The 21,221-nt window shown below is 40.1% G+C and overlaps 1 protein-coding gene and 1 long non-coding RNA gene across 7 annotated transcripts in view; one reads left to right on the forward strand and one right to left on the reverse strand.

Annotated features, from left to right (window-relative positions):
- CSNK1G1 (casein kinase 1 gamma 1) overlaps positions 1–21,221 on the forward strand; it is a 141,066-nt gene that overhangs the window by 100,884 nt on the left and 18,961 nt on the right. For 2 of the 6 annotated variants that reach the window (XM_089663955.1, XM_089663957.1), the window contains exons 7-11: positions 1,570–1,655; positions 4,803–4,887; positions 8,056–8,204; positions 9,485–9,592; positions 19,310–19,420. In XM_089663955.1, the coding sequence (XP_089520081.1) occupies positions 1,570–1,655; positions 4,803–4,887; positions 8,056–8,204; positions 9,485–9,592; positions 19,310–19,420 (539 nt within the window). The remainder of the gene's footprint in view (positions 1–1,569; positions 1,656–4,802; positions 4,888–8,055; positions 8,205–9,484; positions 9,593–19,309; positions 19,421–21,221) is intronic. The other 4 variants (XM_089663958.1, XM_089663960.1, XM_089663956.1 and 1 more) reach the window with 3 other exon arrangements.
- LOC149434213 (uncharacterized) lies at positions 7,590–17,430 on the reverse strand. The gene is made up of 3 exons (XR_016308794.1): positions 17,215–17,430; positions 11,888–12,102; positions 7,590–8,805 (listed from the first exon to the last, which is right to left on the reverse strand). It is a non-coding gene; the product is annotated as an uncharacterized LOC149434213 (long non-coding RNA).

Below are 21,221 nucleotides of genomic sequence, written 5' to 3' on the forward strand. Positions count from 1 at the left end.
AGAATTCATCCTGCTGCTTTTGTCAGCAGTCACATCATCCATAAATACAAGAGAACCAGTTCCATTGGCAGCCATACATGCCCACGCAATGACACTACCACCACCATGCTTCACTGATGAGGTGGTATGCTTAGGATCATGAGCAGTTCCTTTCCTTCTCCATACTCTTCTCTTCCCATCACTCTGGTACAAGTTGATCTTGGTCTCATCTGTCCATAGGATGTTGTTCCAGAATTGTGAAGTCTTTTTTAGATGTTGTTTGGCAAACTCTAATCTGGCCTTCCTGTTTTTGAGGCTCACCAATGGTTTACATCTTGTGGTGAACCCTCTGTATTCACTCTGGTGAAGTCTTCTCTTGATTGTTGACTTTGACACACATACACCTACCTCCTGGAGAGTGTTCTTGATCTGGGCAACTGTTGTGAAGGGTGGTTTCTTCACCAGAGAAAGAATTCTTTGGTCATCCACCACAGTTGTCTTCCGTGGTCTTCCAGGTCTTTTGGTGTTGCTGAGCTCACCGGTGCGTTCCATCTTTTTAAGAATGTTCCAAACAGTTGTTTTGGCCACGCCTAATGTTTTTGCTATCTCTCTGATGGGTTTGTTTTGTTTTTTCAGCCTAATGATGGCTTGCTTCACTGATGGTGACAGATCTTTGGATCTCATCTTGAGAGTTGACAGCAACAGATTCCAAATGCAAATAGCACACTTGAAATGAACTCTGGACCTTTTATCTGCTCATTGTAATTGGGATAATGAGGGAATAACACACACCTGGCCATGGAACAGCTGAGAAGCCAATTGTCCCATTACTTTTGGTCCCTTAACAAGTGGGAGGCACATATGCAAACTGTTGTAATTCTTACACCGTTCACCTGATTTGGATGTAAATACCCTCAAATTAAAGCTGACAGTCTGCAGTTAAAGCACATCTTGTTCGTTTCATTTCAAATCTATTGTGGTGGTGTATAGAGCCAAAAATGTTAGAATTGTGTCAATGTCTCAATATTTATGGACCTGACTGTATATTTGATGCTGGGCACTTGAACAGGAGTAAAAAGGAAATAATCTCCCAAGTGTTCAAGTATCCATTGTAAATTTTTAGATTTTCTCTTTTCTTTTCTTACTGTAAAAGTAAGTAAAGACAGCCTGGAACAAACACACAGATGCCCTTAACCTTTCCCTGCTCCTGCTCTGCTCAAAATAAAAAAAAAATAATTTCAGTTTAATTGGCATGTTTGTGACCATAAAATAGTTGTAGTATTTGCTAGCTAGATACATTTCAATTACAGTGACATGTATAATATTATATAAAGAGCTGCATACAAGAATTCAAAGTGCAGACTTGGAACTTGTTCCTTGGCTTATGAATAATTCATGTGATGGAGACCAGCATTGTGTGCTTGGGGTCCTGTTTCTGCTAACTTAAGCATTCCACCACACCAGCACTCAGAACAGGAGATGGTTACATTTTTTAATTACTATATGCAAAAACAATGTGCTAATCATATAAGTTTTTATAAATAAAGGTCTTGACTCCCTTTTTTTCACTTTTTTTTTCTTCTTTTTCAGAGCAAAGTCGGAGAGATGACTTAGAAGCCTTGGGACACATGTTCATGTATTTTTTGCGAGGAAGCCTTCCGTGGCAAGGCCTTAAGGTAAGCTTTTGTTTTTTTACCCTCCAGTTTGAAAATGCTTTAAATCTACAGTGGTAGTTCCAACAGTCCTTATTTGAGGAAAAACAAGAGTTTCAATCTTTCACTAAGTATTTTTACGATTTGCCCTGGGAGCATGTAGCATGAATTCTGTTTAACCTCTTCACATCGGCCGCACACAAATGTCCGGCGTCTGGGCCTAGTTGCCGAGTGGCCGCACATTTGTGTACAATTAAAAAAAACACGTGCTGAGAGTGCGCGCCCTGAATGCTCCCAGCACACGTATCCGGTACTCACAGAATGGTCCCGATCTCTTCTTTTGATCTGGACCTTTCCCGATCAAGTGACGGCGAATCACGACGGTCACATGACCTTAAAACCCTGCCCCGCCTCCCGGCTTCTGAAACCCTTAAAGGCTTTAGAACCACTTTTACTAAAGTGGTTGTAAAGGCTCAAGGTTTTTTACCATCATGCATTCTATGCATGAAGGTAGAAAACCTTCTCTGTGCAGCATCCCCCCCAATACTCACCCAAGCCTCTCGATCCAGTGTTGTACACTGGAGTCCCGGCTATCCTGGGAATTCCTCCTCATTGGCTGAGAGAGAAGCGGGAGCCGTTGGCTTCCACAGTCAGTGAGCCAATGAGAAGGGGGGGGCAGCTGCGGATCTATGTGTAAATGGACACACGGAGCAGCGGATGCCCCGATAGCAAGCTGCTCGCTATGGGGGCACTGACAGGAGGGAGGGGACAGAAGCGCGAGTTGGGGACCCGAGAAAAGGAGGATGCGGGCTGCTCTGTGCAAAACCACTGCAAGTATAGACATGTTTTGTTATTTTTCTTTATTGCAGGGAATGCATTAAAGTGATTCTAAAGGCTTTTTTTTTTTTTTTTTTTTTTTTTTTTTAAACTGATACTAAATCTAAAAAACTTTTTAATTTAATGTGGTCCTTGCATTACAGTAAAAAAAAAAAGGTTTTTGTATATTTGCCCCCCCCCCCATCCCCCCCCCCATCCCTTTCCCTGTGTGAAGGCGAAGAGAGGGGAGAATGCTGTGCACCACTGCATCTCTTACCTCTTCTCCCCTCTCTTTACACAGGAGCCATTGGCTCTTTGTGCTGTCAGTCATATTCTGTGAAGAGGAAGTGGGGGGTGGGGCTAAGTTCTGGGGTGTGTGTGTCTACGGAGTGCTCCTTCATAGGAACACAGCTCGGGAGCAAGCAGACACAGTATGCCCCCATAGCAGCTGTTTGCTATGGGGACACACGAAGAAAAGGAGGAGCCAAGATCACCAGCTGGGGATCCGAGAAGAGGAGGATCGGGGGCCGCTTTGTGCAATACCATTACACAGAGCTGGGGAGTATGCCAGGTTTGTTTTAATTTAAAAAAAAAAAAAAAAAGTTTAACACTTTAAGGTAATAAATGTTCCAGTAGTTGTATTACCCACACACCTCCCTAATCACTTACCTGAGTCCTATCTCGATCGAACACTGTGCCCGTCTGCACTGGGGCTTGTCTTTGTTCATATCCTCACAGGCTTTTGCTGCTTTCAGTCAAATCCTGTGAGGAGGGGAGGGGGCCGAGCCATGCTGCGTGTGTCTATGGATACACACAGCCCTGCTTGGGAGTGAGCCGGCAGGTCTGCCCTCATAGCAAGCGGCACACTCAGAAGAAGCTAAGTTCACCGTTTGGGGATCCCAGAATAAATGGTTCCGGGCCCTTTGTGCTATACAGAGCAGGTAAATATAACATGTTTAGTATTTTAATTAACATAAAAAATTAATTATTTTACAGCTGCTTTAAAATATTAATTGGCTCATCTTTTTTTCAGTTTTCATTTATTAACACACTTCTGTGCACTACTTTTTGTTTTTTGTGTTGGTGAACCTTGATTTAAAATACTTTAAAAAAAAAAAAAAAACAGGTTGCCATTACAAACATCTTATTGTGCATTGCTAACTGTTTAAGTATCCCATTATTGTTAATTTTCATTCACCTAGAAGTTGCATTTTCATAAGGAATTCAGTAATGGCAGCCCCCATATTTTTCTTAAAATGAGCTAAACAAATGAAATAGACTAGTAAAAGTCAAGAAATATGTAAATTAATATTTTCCTTTCTGTTAATGTGGATTTGGCTTATGTCTAGGAATAGCAAGGTTTCTTGTAAGCAAGTTGTGTTGACAGGCTGCCAGCGTTCAGTTGTCCATGCCACTCACATGTCCTTGGAACATTTGATTCCTCTTGCATAGTAGTCTTAGTACAGTTTGAAGGCATCATATCATCCACAAGCAAATGGCCAGACCTGTATTTACATTTCTGTGGATTATTGCTCGTGATGGTCTTTAAGTCTTTAAAAGGACAGCAGTAAACTGAAGCTAGGTAACTTGCCTATGATTAAAAAGTGTTTAAATAATTAAGATCAGTGTGTATGAAAACCGCGTCCCGTGTCTCAAGCAGCAGTCTTCTTCCTGGGTGTCAGATACGTGTGACAGTTGTACTGTGATCATTTGGTTGTCTCTTTGGCCACAGAAAACCGAGAAATTGGTTCCACAGTGATTTTCCAAAATACTGCCTCTTGTTGCTTTCTACCTGTGGGACTTCATCACCACAGCGCTAATATCTGTTGCACAGCGTGCTTTTATTGCCTAGTTTATGGTGATTTAGTCATGTGTCTATTCATATTGATAACTTGTTCATAGATGGTTCTATTACCTTATGCTAGCAAGCAAGGTTAGAGAGCAGACTGCAGAAAGGTAATGTAAGATCACATGCAAGTAAGCAAAAACATTAGGTTTGGTTGTTTTGTACTAGGTGGAAGTAAACAGGTAAAGTAATCATGCAGTAACGTGTTCCTTTACAAGGCCTCAAGCTAGCCGGTCTAGTTATTATTATTATTATACAGGATTTATATAGCGCCAACAGTTGCTCAGCGCTTTACAATATAAAGGGAGACAATACAGCAACAATACAGTTCAATACAAGAGGGTTAGTAGTTAGCCTTGTGCATCTACTTAACATGGTTACATTGTTCACACATTTGTCCTTCTAAGAATCATTGAGCCTAATAATCATATCATTGTGATTTCATGTTGCTTTTAGCTCCGTATAAATAGAATACTGTCATGTTATCCCATGTAATGTCAACCATACAGGCAGATACCCTTAAGGAACGCTATCAGAAGATTGGCGATACAAAACGCAACACTCCTGTAGAAGTTCTTTGTGAGAATTTCCCAGGTAAGGACTATTCTTCAGTGTAAAACATTGAATAGTGTAACTTGCATGTTTACCAATATTGTCTTTGTTGGGTTTTTATAATGTAAAGAGCTTGGCTCCACACACTTTATATTGCTGAGTCTTGCTGAGTTGTTAAATCAGCCCAGTTCCAGCAGAGTTCCTGGTCTGTTGGCTATGGAATATGTAATGTAATTCATCCCATTAACCTCGGCCAAGCTGCAGCATAGATTGCAGTCCATTTGAAGTCTTCAGAAAATTTATGGACATGTAAGGAATTTAGGCTGGCTATCTAGCATTCTAGATTCTGAATTTTTTAATTTAAATATAGCAATTCCTTAGGAATTCCTTGTGTAATGTATAGAGTACAGCAGGAATTCATAGAATATATGTACCAACCGTGACACAAACTGCATTAAAAAGTATATTTTGAAGGTACACAATTGTCAAGCATAGAAAACATTGCATTTAAACTGGATGTAGGGCTCTTATCCTCCTTACTGAAGAACTCTAAATTTTATCCTGGCATTTAATTTGTGTGTTTTAACTGTCCTGTTTAGGAAATTACTATTCTTGAGTCTGTGAAAATCATGACCAGTTTGTTTAATTGTTCACTATTGACCACTCTTGGAGCCTGTTGATGCCTTACCCACATACATACTGTAGACTTGTATGTGGGGTGTTGAACCGCACAGGATAATCTGCAAAAAAAAAAACCCAGTACTTTCAAGTGGCCCATAAGGAATTCCTCAATGCATATGTTTGCTAGCTTTAATACATATTGTTGTTTTCGGTTATTATAACAAAAAATGCATCTGGCAAAGACTGACATGGTTTTGTTTTACCCAGTACCTGGTGGCTTTTTTATACCATGTTTTGCCCTATCCTAATCACAAAGTCTTTTTACTGGGTGGAATCCAGTTGCCGAAGAGAATTGGGCCCAGAACTGCTGAGCTAACCTGATATCACTTCACTTAAAGGAAAATTGCAGTTTTGTAAATTAAAAATAAAAATGTAAAATTACTACACAAGCCATTTTGAAATTGAGGTATTAAAAATTACTTAGCTATTCCAAGCTGCAGTGACCATTGGTGTACAGAATGTCCCCAGAAATTAAATTTTCTTCTTTCTTTTTTCCCCCCAGAAGTCAGCACTAAAGTGGGCTATAGGCTAGCAGATTTTTTAACAAACATTTGTTTGATAATTCTCAGTACATTCGATAGGTTGACTAATATTGTCAAAAGTAGTTACAAATTTCATTTGCTTTTAACATTTGATTTTGAAGTGAATGGACTTTGCTGAATGAAAACTACATTCAATGTCAAATTTTTTCAAGAAAAAAAATTCCATCCTGTTTCTTGAATTGTTTTGTCACTGTCGTTGACAGCAAAGGTCAATTTGACCCCATAAACAATTAGAAAATCAAATGCTCTTAAAACTAAACTTTTTGACTACTTGCCATCCGACCTATAGCAGATTTACTGCAACAGAGCGGACATTCTGTATAAATGTGATTTTGCGCTTCTGCCGTAGGGGGGGCCGCTGGAGCTCCTCTTCTGCTGTGATTGAACACAGTAGAAGCCGGCTAATGGATGAGCGCCAGCACCCATTGATCTCCGAGGAGACTGACAGAACACGGCTCTGCCTTTGTAAACAAGGCAGAAGTGTGTTCTGTCTGCGGCAATCTGCTAGATTTTCTTTACCTGCTAAGCGGGCCATAAAATCTAGCAGATTGTGTAGTAAAAACACATGAAAGTACACACAATACAAATAGCTAGGAACACAGTTAACCCTTTGATCGCCCTGGATGGTTAACCCCATCACAGCCAGCCAGTGTCATGAATATAGTCAGTGTATATTTTTTAGCACTGATCACTGTATTGGTTTCACTGGTTCCCACAAAGTGTCAGTGTCACTGTCCGCCGCAATATTGAAGTCCCGCTATAAGTTGCTGATTGCTGCCCTTACTAGTATTTGAAAAAAAACAAAAAAAAGTTCCAGTATATATACCATAGTTTGTAGATGTTATGCCTTTTGTGCAAACCAATGAATATACACTTTTTTTTTTTTTACCAAAATTATGTAACATTTTGGTGATAAGAAAATTCAGCATCCCAAAACTTAGTTAACTAATTCTAATCCATAACTGAATTAATAAAATTCCTTTGTAGTGATATATTAGTGTAATAATTCACTTTGCCATATATAATATATTCTAAAAAATATATAAACTTTGTAATAAATAATATATCAATTTTTTTAATCTAATATAATCCATTGTGCCTTAATTGATTATATACAATAATACCGTGAACACTGAAAATGTATAAACCTACAAAGTGCCAACAAAATTAATAAATATATAATTGTCCCAACTTAATTGAATTATTCCACGCTGTGTTCCAATCTGTGCTTCAAAATCAACATTCATATGTGCTCACCTCCTTGTCAGCCTAATTAAAGGCAGACATAACTTTATATTCAAGTTAAAGATGATATGCTGGATTTTGTGGTCAAATCCTTCAGGATGGGTTGAGCCTCGGATATCCTCTGTGTTTTCCTGGATAAGACTCTGCTTATGTACAGGTGATGGGATCTCTCCATCCCTGCACTGTAGGGTTTCTCTCCGTCCCTCTGCTCCTTATTCCAATTAACCTTTGTTTAGGCAGTAAAAAAGAAAAACGTACATAGTGCCTTATTGTTTTTATAAGATGTATATTTATTTAGTGCCCCATATGCAGATGCACTCACATAGGAATCAATAAAACACACTTTGTATTATACAGCCGCTTTGTAAGATAGCAAGAGAGCCTCCTCTGTGTGTCTTACACACACAGACTATACTCGCCATCTGTAGCCGGGTACGTGGTGATGTCAGAGCCCCTCCCCTACGCGTTGCGCCACATGGTCACGTGGCTTCCTCAGGTGGAGTTTAAGACACTTAGACATAGCGACCAAAACAGTCTGTTGACTTTACATCCAATCCTTCAGCCTCTTTCATTTCATTTACATACTTCTATGTTGATCTTTAGAAGATTATCATCAGATTATAATATGTGACCAGTTTATCAAGGATATCATATTTAGCATATATAGCTGAGTGAGATGCCTATTGTATGTGTTTATAGAAACTGTATTGAAACATCTCTTATTTGCATTTGTTCATTCCAGAAGAAATGGCAACTTACTTGAGATATGTAAGGCGTTTGGATTTCTTTGAGAAGCCGGACTATGACTATCTCAGAACGCTGTTCTCTGAACTCTTTGAACGAAAAGGATACACTTTTGACTATGTTTATGATTGGGTTGGCAGGCCAATTGTGAGTAGCTTTTCATTTCACTGTTAAAGTTTTATTTCCATTTATTCCGATATAAAGCTGGCCAATGACAGTTCAAATCTCAGCCGGTCCCTGCTGAGCTGTGTATGGGCAGGCTGAATGTACTAAAGTCAACTTCAGTACAACCAGACTGTTGGATTGTACATGTGATGATTGCCAGCGGCTGTTATAGCCACCAGCCGTATTCATGGTGTTCTGGTGGGATGCTGTTCATTGAGAACTACAACCCGATGCTAATTCTGCCAAGACTTGCAGTTCGTTCATTCGCAGAACTCTGTGAATAAATTACATGCACGTCTGCACTGATTTAAAAAAGTGACCGCATGTATGGGGGAACTTCTCCCAATACTGCTATCACAGGGAGGAGGGGGGATCTGCAGCATCGGGAACATGTTACCTGTTCCACACTAAAAATGGGTAGAACATGTAACATGTTCCCAAAGGTGAACTTATTCTTTAAGGGCTCATTCACTCTAGTGTGTCTCTGCATATGTTCTGCAAGGGCACCAAAAAAACAATTGTTCTCTGTACCCACTTCACACCACAACAGTGGTATCATGCAGATTTTTTTCTGTGCAGGAATCTGAAACGAGAAAAAAAAATTACGTGACATCACCGCTGTATATGAAAACTGATGTTAGCATGCATAAAACCTTACTGAAAAGCAAATAAAAACTGATGTGAAACTGATGTAAACTCATGTCTCTGTGTGAAATCTGCACGGTTTTCCCATCGGGGCACAATAAAGTCATTTGTTCTCTATGTGCCCTGTTCACACCACAACACAAGTATCATGTGCAGATTTGTTTCTGCACAGGAATCTGCAACGTGTATAAACTCATTGAAACCTGCATGAGAACTCTCTGCAAGCGAAATCTGCACATCAGTTTTCATGCGCGTATGGTGTGAACGAGCCCTTACATTCAAGGCATACCGTGAATACAACTTGCTTTCTCTCCCAAACGAACTGTTGAGCCATCAAATGGCGGGTGTCATAGCTGATCACATTTGCAAGCCCCATGGCAAATGCAGATCAAAAAGAGGCTATGATGGCAGTTTCAGGGCAGTTAAAATGCAGGAGGGTTTAGTTCTACTTTAAAATCCCTAATCCTGAGATTTAGTTCTTAGGTTACATACTGTATGTATTAAACGACATAACGGTAGTATTTGTTGATTAGCTTCTTATTTCTTTGCAAATGTGTCTGCCCATGCAAAGATTGTTTTCATGTGATCTTAGTAGAAGCCTTTTTTTCTTTCTTCAGCCTACCCCTGTGGGATCCGTCCATGTTGATTCTGGAACTTCTGCGATAACCAGAGACAGTCATGTCCACCGGGAGCGGCCATCACAGACTCAACCACTCAGAAACCAGGTCAGTTTCTTTCCTGTCAAAGTGCTAGATTAAGTTCATGTAAAACTTAAACATCCAACTTTTAGAGCTGGTTTTAACGTGCTGCTGCTTTTATTTAATTACCTTATTGAGACTGTCTTAGATAATTGTTCTGGAGTAGCAAGTAATATTCAAGCTGTATTCAAAAAATGTAGAAAGTATTCTATTTGTTTTTAGTGATATCCTTTAAATTTTATAAGCACCAAAGAATCAGTCCAGAGGTAATATTGTACTAGGTTTTTTACTCCAAAGGCAATATTTTATTTTTTTATTTATTTTTTTTTTCCTTTTGTGAACTGAATGTAAAGATATCATAATTGTGATATTTTTCTTTGTGGATTAGTTTACCTAACTTTGATTAGTTGGACTACAATCGCATGTGATTTTGTATGCATATACTTAAGCTTTCAGGATAAATTTAAATTCCTTTTTCAGGCTTCATACATTTCTGTAATGTGCATGTTGAAAGTGTTTTAAATCAGAAACGACCCGTGGACTAGTGCTCTTAAAAGGTCTGTAATTGACAGCACAGTGTTCTTCTGACATCTGTTTTTCTTTAATGCTCTGCTTGGGTCACAAGCACAATTAATAGGATTCTTTTTCTTTTCAAGGGTACATTTTCCAGCTTATGTTTAAAAGCTACAAGTTACACCAGTATTTAGGGTGCGGTGTAACATGTTTTAAATCACCTGCTACCCACCTCCAGACGTCCCCTCTACCTGCAGCCGCGGCCCCATTTAAAGAGTTACTAAACCCACAACAGTAAAATGAGTCTGTATAATGCAATAAAGCAGGCTTGTTACACTCACTGTGGAGCCTAAGGGGTTATTCCTATGCGTTGCTTGATCTTTTCTTCTCTGATCCCCCCCCCCCTTCTTCTACTGTCCTCAGTCCATCTGCTGATAATACAGAGCTCTACTGGTCACTCTGCACATGTTCAGTTTACTGTGCATTGCTAGAGAGGGTTTTTTTTTTGGAAGGGTGCATGTGATTAGCACAGGGCCAATCAGCACTGTCCAGACAGAGGGTCCGGGGTTATGAAGCCTCATAGGACAGTCAGAGCAGAATGAAAACTCCTAAAAGCTTTAACCAGTGCTCAGTTGGACACTGAAAAGTATTTAGCAGTTTATATTGACTAAAATAATTGCATTTCCATGTTTTGTATACTGTCGGAGACCAGATTTAGTGAATGCAGGGCCCAGGGATTAGTAACACTTTAAAATCAGCATGGCCATGCTGGGCTCCACCTCAGCACAGCCATTCTGATTCTTGATCTGGAGGGAGTGCCTCCAGGAGCCTGACATTACACCTGTGATCCCCTAATCATGGGTGTGGTATTTTTCTGCCTTTTTTTTTTTTTTAAAGAGGGGACCTTTAAATTTATTGTCGCTCTGCAGTTTCTGTGGAACATTTACACCATGGCCTGAAACCCGTAGCCAAGGCAGTCATTGCAGGAGTTGCGGTTATTAGACATTCTGCAGGCCTCTTCTTAATCACTGTATACCCCCTGTACTGGTGGCTACTTATAACCTTGACCAAACCTTTAGGGCAGGGCAGGTGTAGAACAATAATTACATAAGAACATCCTCATGCAGATGAGGCCCTTATGGCTCTTACAGTGATTCTAAAGGTTAATTTTTTTTTTTAAATAACAAACTTGCCTGCTGTGTGCAGTGGTTTTGCTCAGAGCAGCCTGGATCCTCCTCTTCTCGGGTCCCCCGCAGGCTCTCCTGGCCCCTTTCTCCTGTCGGGCACCCCCACAGAAATCAGCTTGCTAAGGGGGCAGCCACTGCTCCATGTGTCCCTTCACACACAGTCGCAGCTTGGGCCCCCCACCCCTCTTCATTAATTAACTGGCTGTGATTGATGGCAGCTTGTTGTCTCAGCCAATGAGGAGGAAGAGACCCGGAACAGCCAAGGCTGTCGTTCACATCACTGGATCGCGATGAGGCCCAGGTAAGTATTGAGGGGGCTGGGGGAGCTGCTGCACACAGAAGTTCTTTTGCCTTCATGCATAGAATGCATTGAAGGTAAAAAAACCTTGAACCTTTTCAACCACTTTAAGCAGCAGTCTACACTGGCTTTTAATCTGATAATTTTTCTTTAAAGGTTATAAATATTTTCTTTCTTTAAACACTACCATTGTTCCCTAGTTATTAGTAATAGGCTTTACTCTTTAATGGTAATGGCACTTACACATTCTCTCTCATGTATTTATCACTAATTTTCTGTTTATGTGATATGCCCCCTCTAGAGCACTTCAGCATCCTCCCTTACCATCTCAGATGAAGGCTTTTGGGTTGATGTCTTCAGTGATGAGACAGAGGGAAGTGAATGGAGCTAGAACAGGGGGACTATTCTGACTTCTGTCTTCTGTTATACCTTCTGTAAAACTGCTTGTCCACAGTCTTTTTGTAGCCATTTGGGGAATCTTTACCACATCTTCATTAAAGGAGAACTGAAGTCCATCCACACATATTGCTTGTAAGATGCTGTCAGTGGAAGGATTTTGAATCTGTTATCGACACCGATATGATGTTAAACTGTATTTTTAAGTTGGCATGCACCCCACAGTAAAGCAGACACAGATGAAATTTTATTCATGCACTGTCAATCTTCTAGCTGTGTACTGCCCATGCATGGTATTTAGCAGAAACAACCCCCCCCCCCCGAAGATCTGATCCGAAGATCTGATCAGCTTGCTGTGTTGAAGTGTGAATGTTAATGGAATATGTTCTACAGATAAGGTTTATGCCTCCCTCCCTCCACTGGTTTACATTTAGGGATGCAAATATGCTAGGTTAAAGCACAACATCAAATCCTCTGTATATAAAATATTGTTATATATGACTTTTTCCTTTGATAAATTTGGCTGTATTGGCCAGTATCCTCTTTATTGTTGGTTTTTAAAGTGATTGTAAAGTCAATTATTTAAAAATAACAAACATGTTATACTTGCTCTGTGCAAAGGTTTTTCAGCACACAGAAGGTTTTTTACCTTCATGCATAAAAAGGTATTAAGGCAAAAAACCTTGAGCCTTTACAACCACTTTAAGGTGCATAAAATGTAGCAGCAGTTGGTGATTTCGTCTTTTGAAATACTATCCCTGTCCTTTTTTAAAGCGGTAGTAAACCACACCTAAAAAATAAATACATTTTAAAAAAACTCCCCTGCAAGGTAATGTCATAATGTGCTTGTATGCATTGCATACGAGCAGATTGTGAAGGATTTACCTTCAAACAAAGCTCTCCAGGAGTGTGCTATCACTGCTGCAGAGGCTTCCATCTTCACCCAGTCTTCCTTCCGGGTTCGCAACCTCCAACCGTCTGACTGGCCAAGCCGCAATGACACCACTCCCACACGCATCTGATCCACAGCACAATGCTCTGAAGGAATGGCACGGGTATGTCATTCCTTCACAGCGCACACGCCCTGGCTGTCAGAGCAAATATCTCCTAAACGGTGCATGTTTAGGAAATGTTAATGTTAACTACAGGTAAGCTTTATTATTGGCTTATCTGTAGGTAAAAGTATACAAAACAAGTTTGCTGTGGTTTGATTTACTTAGTGATGCAGAGACCACAAGGTCAGCCTGCTTATGTCACATGTGGACAACATCTAAATTAGGAAGTCAAAGCTGGCCATTGAGGAGAAGAATAAAATGTGGTAACAGCGGAATTTAAAAAAAAAAAACAAAAACAGCGGTATGAATGTCAAGATAACCTCCTGGGAGGTAAGTCTTTAAAGAGTTCACCTATACCAAAAATAAAATGCCTCTACAGATCAGACATCTCTAGATTAAAAACAGACTGCGCTGCTCTGAAAGTTGAATAATGCCCTTTCTATAGGTGTAGGCCTTTTACTTGTAGTGAAAAGGAAAAGATATAACACGCGCTCAACCCTAGTTCCAGTTAATAGCACTAATCCTATAGTCAATAAGGCTTGCTGTAGTAATAAAGAAATTGAAAAAAATTGAAATACATTGCCAAAAATGTACTGTATGGAAGCCCTGCTAATTTGCTAGTATTTGGTCATGGGTAAACCTATGAAACCAGTATCTCCTGTAAGGTGCAAGGGTCCAGTGCTGGAGGATGACCAGGATCAAGTAGACAAACATACATAGAGAAAGCCAGCGCAAAAAGATCTTAGTGCAGTAAGTATATGTAGCTATTGTTTAACCACTTGCCCTCCAGAGGATTTACACCCCCCCCCCCCCCCCCCCGCCCCCTGACCTGGCCATTTTTTGCTTTACGGCGTTGCGTTATTGTAACTGACAATTGCGCGGTCATGCAACGCCGCACCCAGATGAAATTTACGGCCTTTTTTTCCCCCACGAATTGAGCATTCTTTCGATGGTATTTGATCTCCTGTGCGTTTTTTTTTGCTATAAGCAAAAAAAAAAAAAAGGCTGACAATTTTGAGAAAACAATATTTTGGACTTTTTGCTATTAAACATGTCCAATAAAAAAAAATTAAATCAAATTTCATCATAAATTTAGGCCAAAATTTATTCTGCCACATGTCTTTGCTAAAAAAAATAAAAAAAAATCCCAATATGTGTAAATTAATTGGTTTACGTGAAAGTTATAGCATTTACAAATGGAGGTATATATACTGGGATTTTTTTTTTTCTTTTACCTACTATTAATGGTGGAGATCAGCGACTTTTAGCGGTACTGCGGCAGGCATTACTGGGGGGGTATTGGAGAGAACTAGATGTCACTGACATCCCCAGTGACACCAATACAGTGATGAGTGTGAAAACAACAGCACTGACACACTACTAATGACACTGGACAGGAAGGGGTTAATTTGAGGGGAGATCAAAGGGTTAACTGGGGGGGGGGTGCGCTTCACTGTAAGCACACTAATTGGGATGGCTGTGCTGTGCAGTGTGCCCGATCTGACAGGGAGGAAGATTGTTTGTAATCAAAACAGTCTTCCTTCCCATCGGTGATTGTTAGTAATCATCGGCCGGGACCGTGATTGATATCCGAGCCCATTACCCGGAAATGCAAAATCAAGTGTATGTATATATATATATGTGATTTTGTGCACCCATGCTGCCGTGTAGCAGTATATCTGCTATACTGCGGCGGGTAAGTGGTTAAAGAATAGGTAAATGCACTCACAAACATGGTGAAGGAGAGAGCATGTAGTGTGGTATGCTGGCAGCCAATGTGACCACAGTTCTGCTCGAAGGCTCTGGATTGCTGGGGTTAGTCCGGACAAGCAAGATGGGATGCATTCTGCAGCTCTCGGATGACGCTGCTGAGTCTGTGCCCAAGGAGGAAAAGTCTCTGCTGTTGATGCCTTCTAAATTACGTCATATGCCACAGTGATGCCGAGATGCCGGTATGGTGAGATGCACGTTTCTGGGGGAAGTTCCCTTTCATCAGTCTCCTGGGAGAAATGTGCGTTTCGCCAAACAATAGTCATATACTGCACTAAAATCTTTGCGCTGGATTTCTCTATTTTTGTAGACCTTTTTCTTGTCTCATAAAGCCTAACTGGAATACATCCAGGATGCAGTTAGGATGTTGCTAAGCAAGTCGTTACTGCCCCCCTCCACCATCACAGGATCAAGCTCTCAAACACTAAGCTCAGATCTACTGCATCAGAGGAGAGAAAGAATGTGAGGGGACCTAAATCAGAGAAAAAACTCACTCCTGTGATGTGAAGGTGAGCAGTAATGACCAGATCTGATTTAGCAACATCCTGGGAGTATTTTAGACAGGCTTCAGTAGGTATGTAAATGGCCTTACACCTATAGCAATGGCATCTTTTAACCTTGGTCAGAACTGCAGTTTTTTGGGGGGTTTTTTTTTTTGTTTTTTTATACAGGCACCCCTTACCTGTTTAATAGTATTGGAAATTTGAATGTATTACATGATACTATCAGACTGCAGTTGCACTCAAAAGAATGAGCACACCCAAAACCGATATTTAAGTTTCTGGTCAATGTTGGAAAGGTAAATCTGAAAGTTTCTGAAATCTCTTACTATTGGACTATTGGTGCGATCCACTCTTGAGTTCCTACTTTGGAAATTTTTATTTTATTCGACACTACTATACCTGGAGTGTCGTAGGATGTGCTGGAACCCCCAAATGGTTAGAAGTAGTATCAAGAATTACAGCTGAGAGATCATTAAGGTATCTCAGGATAATAAGTGAAGGGCCTTTTTGGCCAGGCTTCACTAAAATTTTAAGGAATTGGTTAAAAATGGACTGGGCTTCAAAAATCTCAGATTTTATTGTAATTATGGTGCTTTGATTTATTAGCTTTTCTGACAATAAATTGTTAATGTAACATTGAGCAATGATATTTACCTGTTTATTTTGTTTTTGGTGTTCAAATCTGTCTATCTTGATCATTCAAATTACCCTTGTTGCCTTTTTTTTTCCTCATTCTTCCTCAATAGCAGTAAGTTTTTTTAAATCTGACAGTGGCACTCGGGAGTTATATTGGAGACCGTAGTGCATGAGAGAGAAAAATCTGTGATATTAACACTGTTAATAACTATGCTTAGTGCTTTAATTCTCCAGTTTTGGAAAGTAAAGTTTTCCTTTAGTAAGTCTAAAAAAAAAAAAAAACAGTAAAATTCCCAAAAAATAATCTAAAAAAAAAAAAAAGTTTCCTGCCAAAGAAGGCTTTACACTTGCCTCCCTGGCAGGAAGCCAGTCCTCATCTCACTTTGTTCAAAAGATACAGTCTTCACATGAGGCATGCTCCTGGATGTATGGAATGCCTGCACCTCTGCTTGGCCTAATGGCTCCTACACTACTACTGTGTCCTGTAGTAATGTTGGGGCTAATGGATAGAACTTCTGTAAGGTTTTTATTTCTGCCTGGGTCCTTATGGGGAAGGGGGGAGGGTCCTTATGTTCTATCTGAGAGACACAACTGGAAGAGAGAGAACATCCTCCATGGGCAATTTTCTGTATACGCATTTAGAAAAGGCAGCTCTAAAATTTTAGAAATTTTTTAAATTTTCTGTCTCTGTGACAACAGTCTTAACCATTCCACCATTCTACCCTAAATGTTTCATTGTCAAGTGGCCAGGATGAAACCATGATTTGTTAAGGTGCATAGCGTTAAGGATTGGGTGTTTGTTTTCTCTACGGAAGCAAGAAAGTTTGTCTCTCAGTGTAATAAGTGGTAAGATACCTGCCTGTGTTAACACGTCTCACTATGCTTGACAGTATCTCACAGATGTGTCTCTGACTCAGCCACTGCATGAATGCAGCCCATTTGAGAGCTTTTTTTTTTTACCTAAAATGGTGATTTTTTTAGCTTGCACAAAAAATTTAATCATCTTTTATAATCTGTGTGTAATAACAAGCACTTGTAACACTCGTAAATAGAGATTGTTTCAAAATGTGGTTCCTTTTTCTGAATTTCATGGGACAAAGGAAAACTGTTGCACTGTAATATAACAAGGCACTGATGGGGTCAGTAGAAGATGGGAGTTGGGAATCTTTTACAAGAGAATTTTTAGTACCAATAATATTATAAACACTCGTACCATTTGTCATGAATAGGTTATATTGCGCTTGTTAGGAGACTCTGACCTTACAATGTGTGACCAATTAAGTATTTGTACCTGTGTATAAAAGTTCCTATCCTGAATCTTCTCCTTTCCACGACATCTAATACAGCCCATAGATGGGGAGACTTCCCAGCCATCACAACACACTCATCAGTGTTGCAGGCTATAGATGTGCATGAGAGCAGCGGTTTTCTCAAAATCTTCTTCTCCTTTCCACGACCTCTAATACAGCCCTTAGATGGGAGACTTCCCAGCCATCAGAACACACTGATCAGTGTTGCAGGCTATAGATGTGCATGAGAGCAGCGGTTCTCTCGACTCTTTCCCCCCCCCCCCTCTTTGGCTCAGACAGTAGCAGGTGCCATTGCCTCCTGTGAGGAGAGGCGGGAGTGGGGCCAAGCCAAACTGTGTGTCAATACAGAGTTGGCTTGGGAGCAAGCCTGCACAAGTGCTCCCATAGCAAGCAGCTTGATATGGGACACTCATTGGGAGGGAGGAGCCCAGAACTGGCGGCGGACCCAAAATTAGGGGAAATGGGGCAGCTCTGTGCCAAAACATTGCACAGAGCAGGTAAGTATAACACATTTGCTATTTGAAAAAAATTCAAGCTTTACAATCACTTTAAAAAAAAAAATTGCTGAATGCCTGTATAAGCAGTTTTTTTTTTTGTTTGTTTTTTTTTTTTAAAACGCCTGTAAAAGCAGCTGTATGTTAGCCTTTGTGGCATGCACGCATAGGCATTTACAGGAGTATTTGAAGAGGAACACGAAAAAAACTGCATCAAAGGTACATTCTGGGAGGAGTTTGAGTAGAATAAACGCGTCTAAACGCTTGCATATGCGTGTAAATGTATTCCAGTGGTTATTCTAGAATAAATTAATATACTGGCCATAAATACCATTAGCTTGCATTCGTAATGTAACATTAGAGATTTTTTTCTTCCAAATTTTGGCAGAAACAATGCTGCTTATTTTAATAAGCCTGTCTGCATGAGGCTTTTAAAGGGCTATCGTACCTTAGCTCCCACCCTGTGGCATACATCCACTTTGCGCTCACATGCTTCCCTAGTGTCAGTTGAGTTTTGGTTTTTACAAAAAAAAAAAAAAAAAACCTGTAGCAACCAAAATAATCAGAAGTGCTCCTGAGATAGACAGCTGAGCAGTGAATGAATCGAGATTTTTCCCTAATATTAGCTTTTCAAAATCACATGATATTTATTTGAAGTAGAACTACAGGCAAAATGTTTTTGATTTTGGATAGAGTAAGGGAGGGTTATAACCCTTGTCAGGTTGTTTGCCATCTGTGTCCTATGGGGAGAATTCCCTTCACTTCTTGTCCCATAGCCAAAACAGGAAGTTGGAGGAAATCCATGCTAGGTGAGGGAATACCTGGTTCTCACCAGAACTAGTGTCCTCATCAGAAGATATCCCCTCTCTCCCGTTTTTGTTGACAACCCAACATTTCGTGTTTTCTTTCACCCTCGGTGATGATGGCAAACCGGACATACAGAAAGGAGTAAATCTCCCTAATTGGGGACATAACAATAAAAACCTGCCTGTGATTATAGTCCTAAACTGCTGTATCCAACACTAAAAGAAAAAGTTTTGCTTTTTAGTTATATTATAACCTCAGACTCTGAAAATGTAACATTCTCTAGATTTGATGAGGACCTTGATTTTTTTTTTTTTAAATCTACGTGTTTATGAAAATAATCTGTGGAAATTCTAATGTAAAGATTATCTTCCTCTGAACAGACTTCTCACTTAGTTTTTGCCTGATTTTGTTGTTTTTTTCAATTTTGTTTATAACAAAGTAGTATTGCATTTGGACTGATGCTTTGGAGTATTGTGAAATGAATGCATAACATGAAGGGTCCGTTTCTTTAATGTGTTAGATCTTGCTTGCACTGCTTTACCAGCCCTCTTTTGCTGGAGTAAAAGCACGATGTACACAATCTGCTTTTTCCAGCAAAAAGAAGGCCTTGAGTATTTTGTTTTGCTTGCAGCACGCAGTCATAGCTTGGCTTTCTACTCACCTCCACTAACACAGTGATCTGTTTCCATTGCTTTGGCCTGGCTGACCTCCTTCTCCCCAAACACCCCTGTCCTCTACACCTTGCAATCGCATGCTTCCTAACGCCTCTGCGCAGACGGGCGCCCCAGACCGCCGAGGAGCTTGGGAGTTACAAGCCAGCCGACAGGCTCACCCCGCTTACCTGCCACCTCACCTGGCATCAGACCGGCTTGGGGGATCCGTGCAGGTATTGGAGCATGTTGGGTTTCTTGTTCAGCCAATATTAATAACCTGTTAGTGCATTTAATTCCTGTAACTTGTTTTGCATATGTCCTTATTTCACTTATGTGCAATCAATTTTACTTCTAAATCTTTCTGCTGTCTTTAACCAATTCCATTTACCTGACTATATTTGAAGTGTAATTCCAGCTTAACACAAACTTCTTTTAAAACTGTCCCCTCCCCTCTCCTAACACCCATGTTCACTAACCTGTGTAAGAATGATATATACGAGCACAACTATTTTCAAGCTGCTCTGGTCAGGTCACATGACTCAACTCCCCTGTGTCAGCCAGCACAGCTTCAGGAGCGAGGAGGGAACACAAGCAACAGATGGGCCATGCAAGTCTGACATCACTGCTCCAGCCTTTACTAGTCATGGTTGGAGCACTCTGTCCTCTCCCCTGCAGCTGCCACTAGCTGACACAGAAGAGAGTACGTTACTGGACCGGAGATAGCTGAAAATAGGTAAGTATGTACATCTTTCCTACACAGGTTAGTAAGCATAGGTGTTAGGAGGGCAGTGGTGACAATTTTAGGAGTAGTTGGGGTTAAGCAGGCATTCCACTTTAATATTTTTCTTGCCCTGAGATCAATAGCTTTGATCACAGTTTAGAGATCAGGTGAGCTGTTCTGTTGCTCAAAGATAGGGCAACAGAAACAACTCGATATGAAGGGAAAAAATATATGCCAGAGAATACATTTTAATACCTGTTGCTGGAGAGCATATGTAAGTTAATGGATTTTGGGTAATAATAGGAAGGACTGTCTTGCTGAATACTGTGTACAGTTTTCAGGGTAGTTCATTTACATAGTATATGATAGAACAGCTTCAAGAGCTGCATCCAGCTTATACTAAGTATCTGTTGAAGCTCTTCTATCATATACTAAGTTTGCTTGGTGTGGTGAAGCTGATTTATTCAGTAAAATAGTTTTCAAGATTCTCAAATTACCTATTGGTTAAAGGATAACTAAATGCAAGAACAAAAATGTAATCTGTTGCAGTTTAACAGTCATTAGATATGGTGGCTGCATTTGTTTTTCCTTTTTTCAGACTTAGAACATTTTTAGCGACTGCTGAAAATACCTGTTGATTTTGCCACAAATGGGGGTGTCCTTGTGATGGGAGGTGAACTGGAGCCAAAACCAAAATGATTAAATAGTAATTTCAATACGCCTTCTCCCATGTAATTTAACAAGTGCACACATTTTAGAAGTTTAGCCTGGGTGCCAACCTTGGCTACATCCATAGATACAGTGGAGGAGTCAACATAGCCAACCAGGAACAAGAAGTGTGTAATTTTGCAGCTGGAAAAAAGTAATGCAGCCACTACATTAAAGGGCTGGTGATCTGCAACATAACTTTTTTATTTGTATTTTGGGTTTAGATACACATTAACCACTTGCCGTCCAGAGGATTTACCCCCCCTTCCTGTCAATGTCCTTTTTTTTTTTCGTGATACGGCGCTGTTAATTTAACTGACAATTGTGCGGTCATGCAATGTTGCACCCAAATTAAATTTGTCCTTTTTCCCCCACAATTAGAGCTTTCTTTCGGTGGTATTTGATTGCCTCTGCGTTAGTCTTTTTTTGTTTATAGCGCAAAAAATGAAAAACAATTTTGGGGGAAAAAAACCTATATTTTTTACGTTTTGCTAGAAAATATATCCAGCAAAAAAATTTTAAAAATCAAATTTAGTCGTAAATTTAGGCCAAAATGTATTCTGCGACGTCTTTGCTAAAAAAAAAAAAAAAAATCCCAATACATG

The sequence above is a fragment of the Staurois parvus genome, unplaced genomic scaffold (genome assembly GCF_062004578.1).
Source record: "Staurois parvus isolate SC_StPar_1 unplaced genomic scaffold, SC_StPar_1.0 ptg001805l, whole genome shotgun sequence".
Lineage (NCBI taxonomy): Eukaryota > Metazoa > Chordata > Amphibia > Anura > Ranidae > Staurois > Staurois parvus.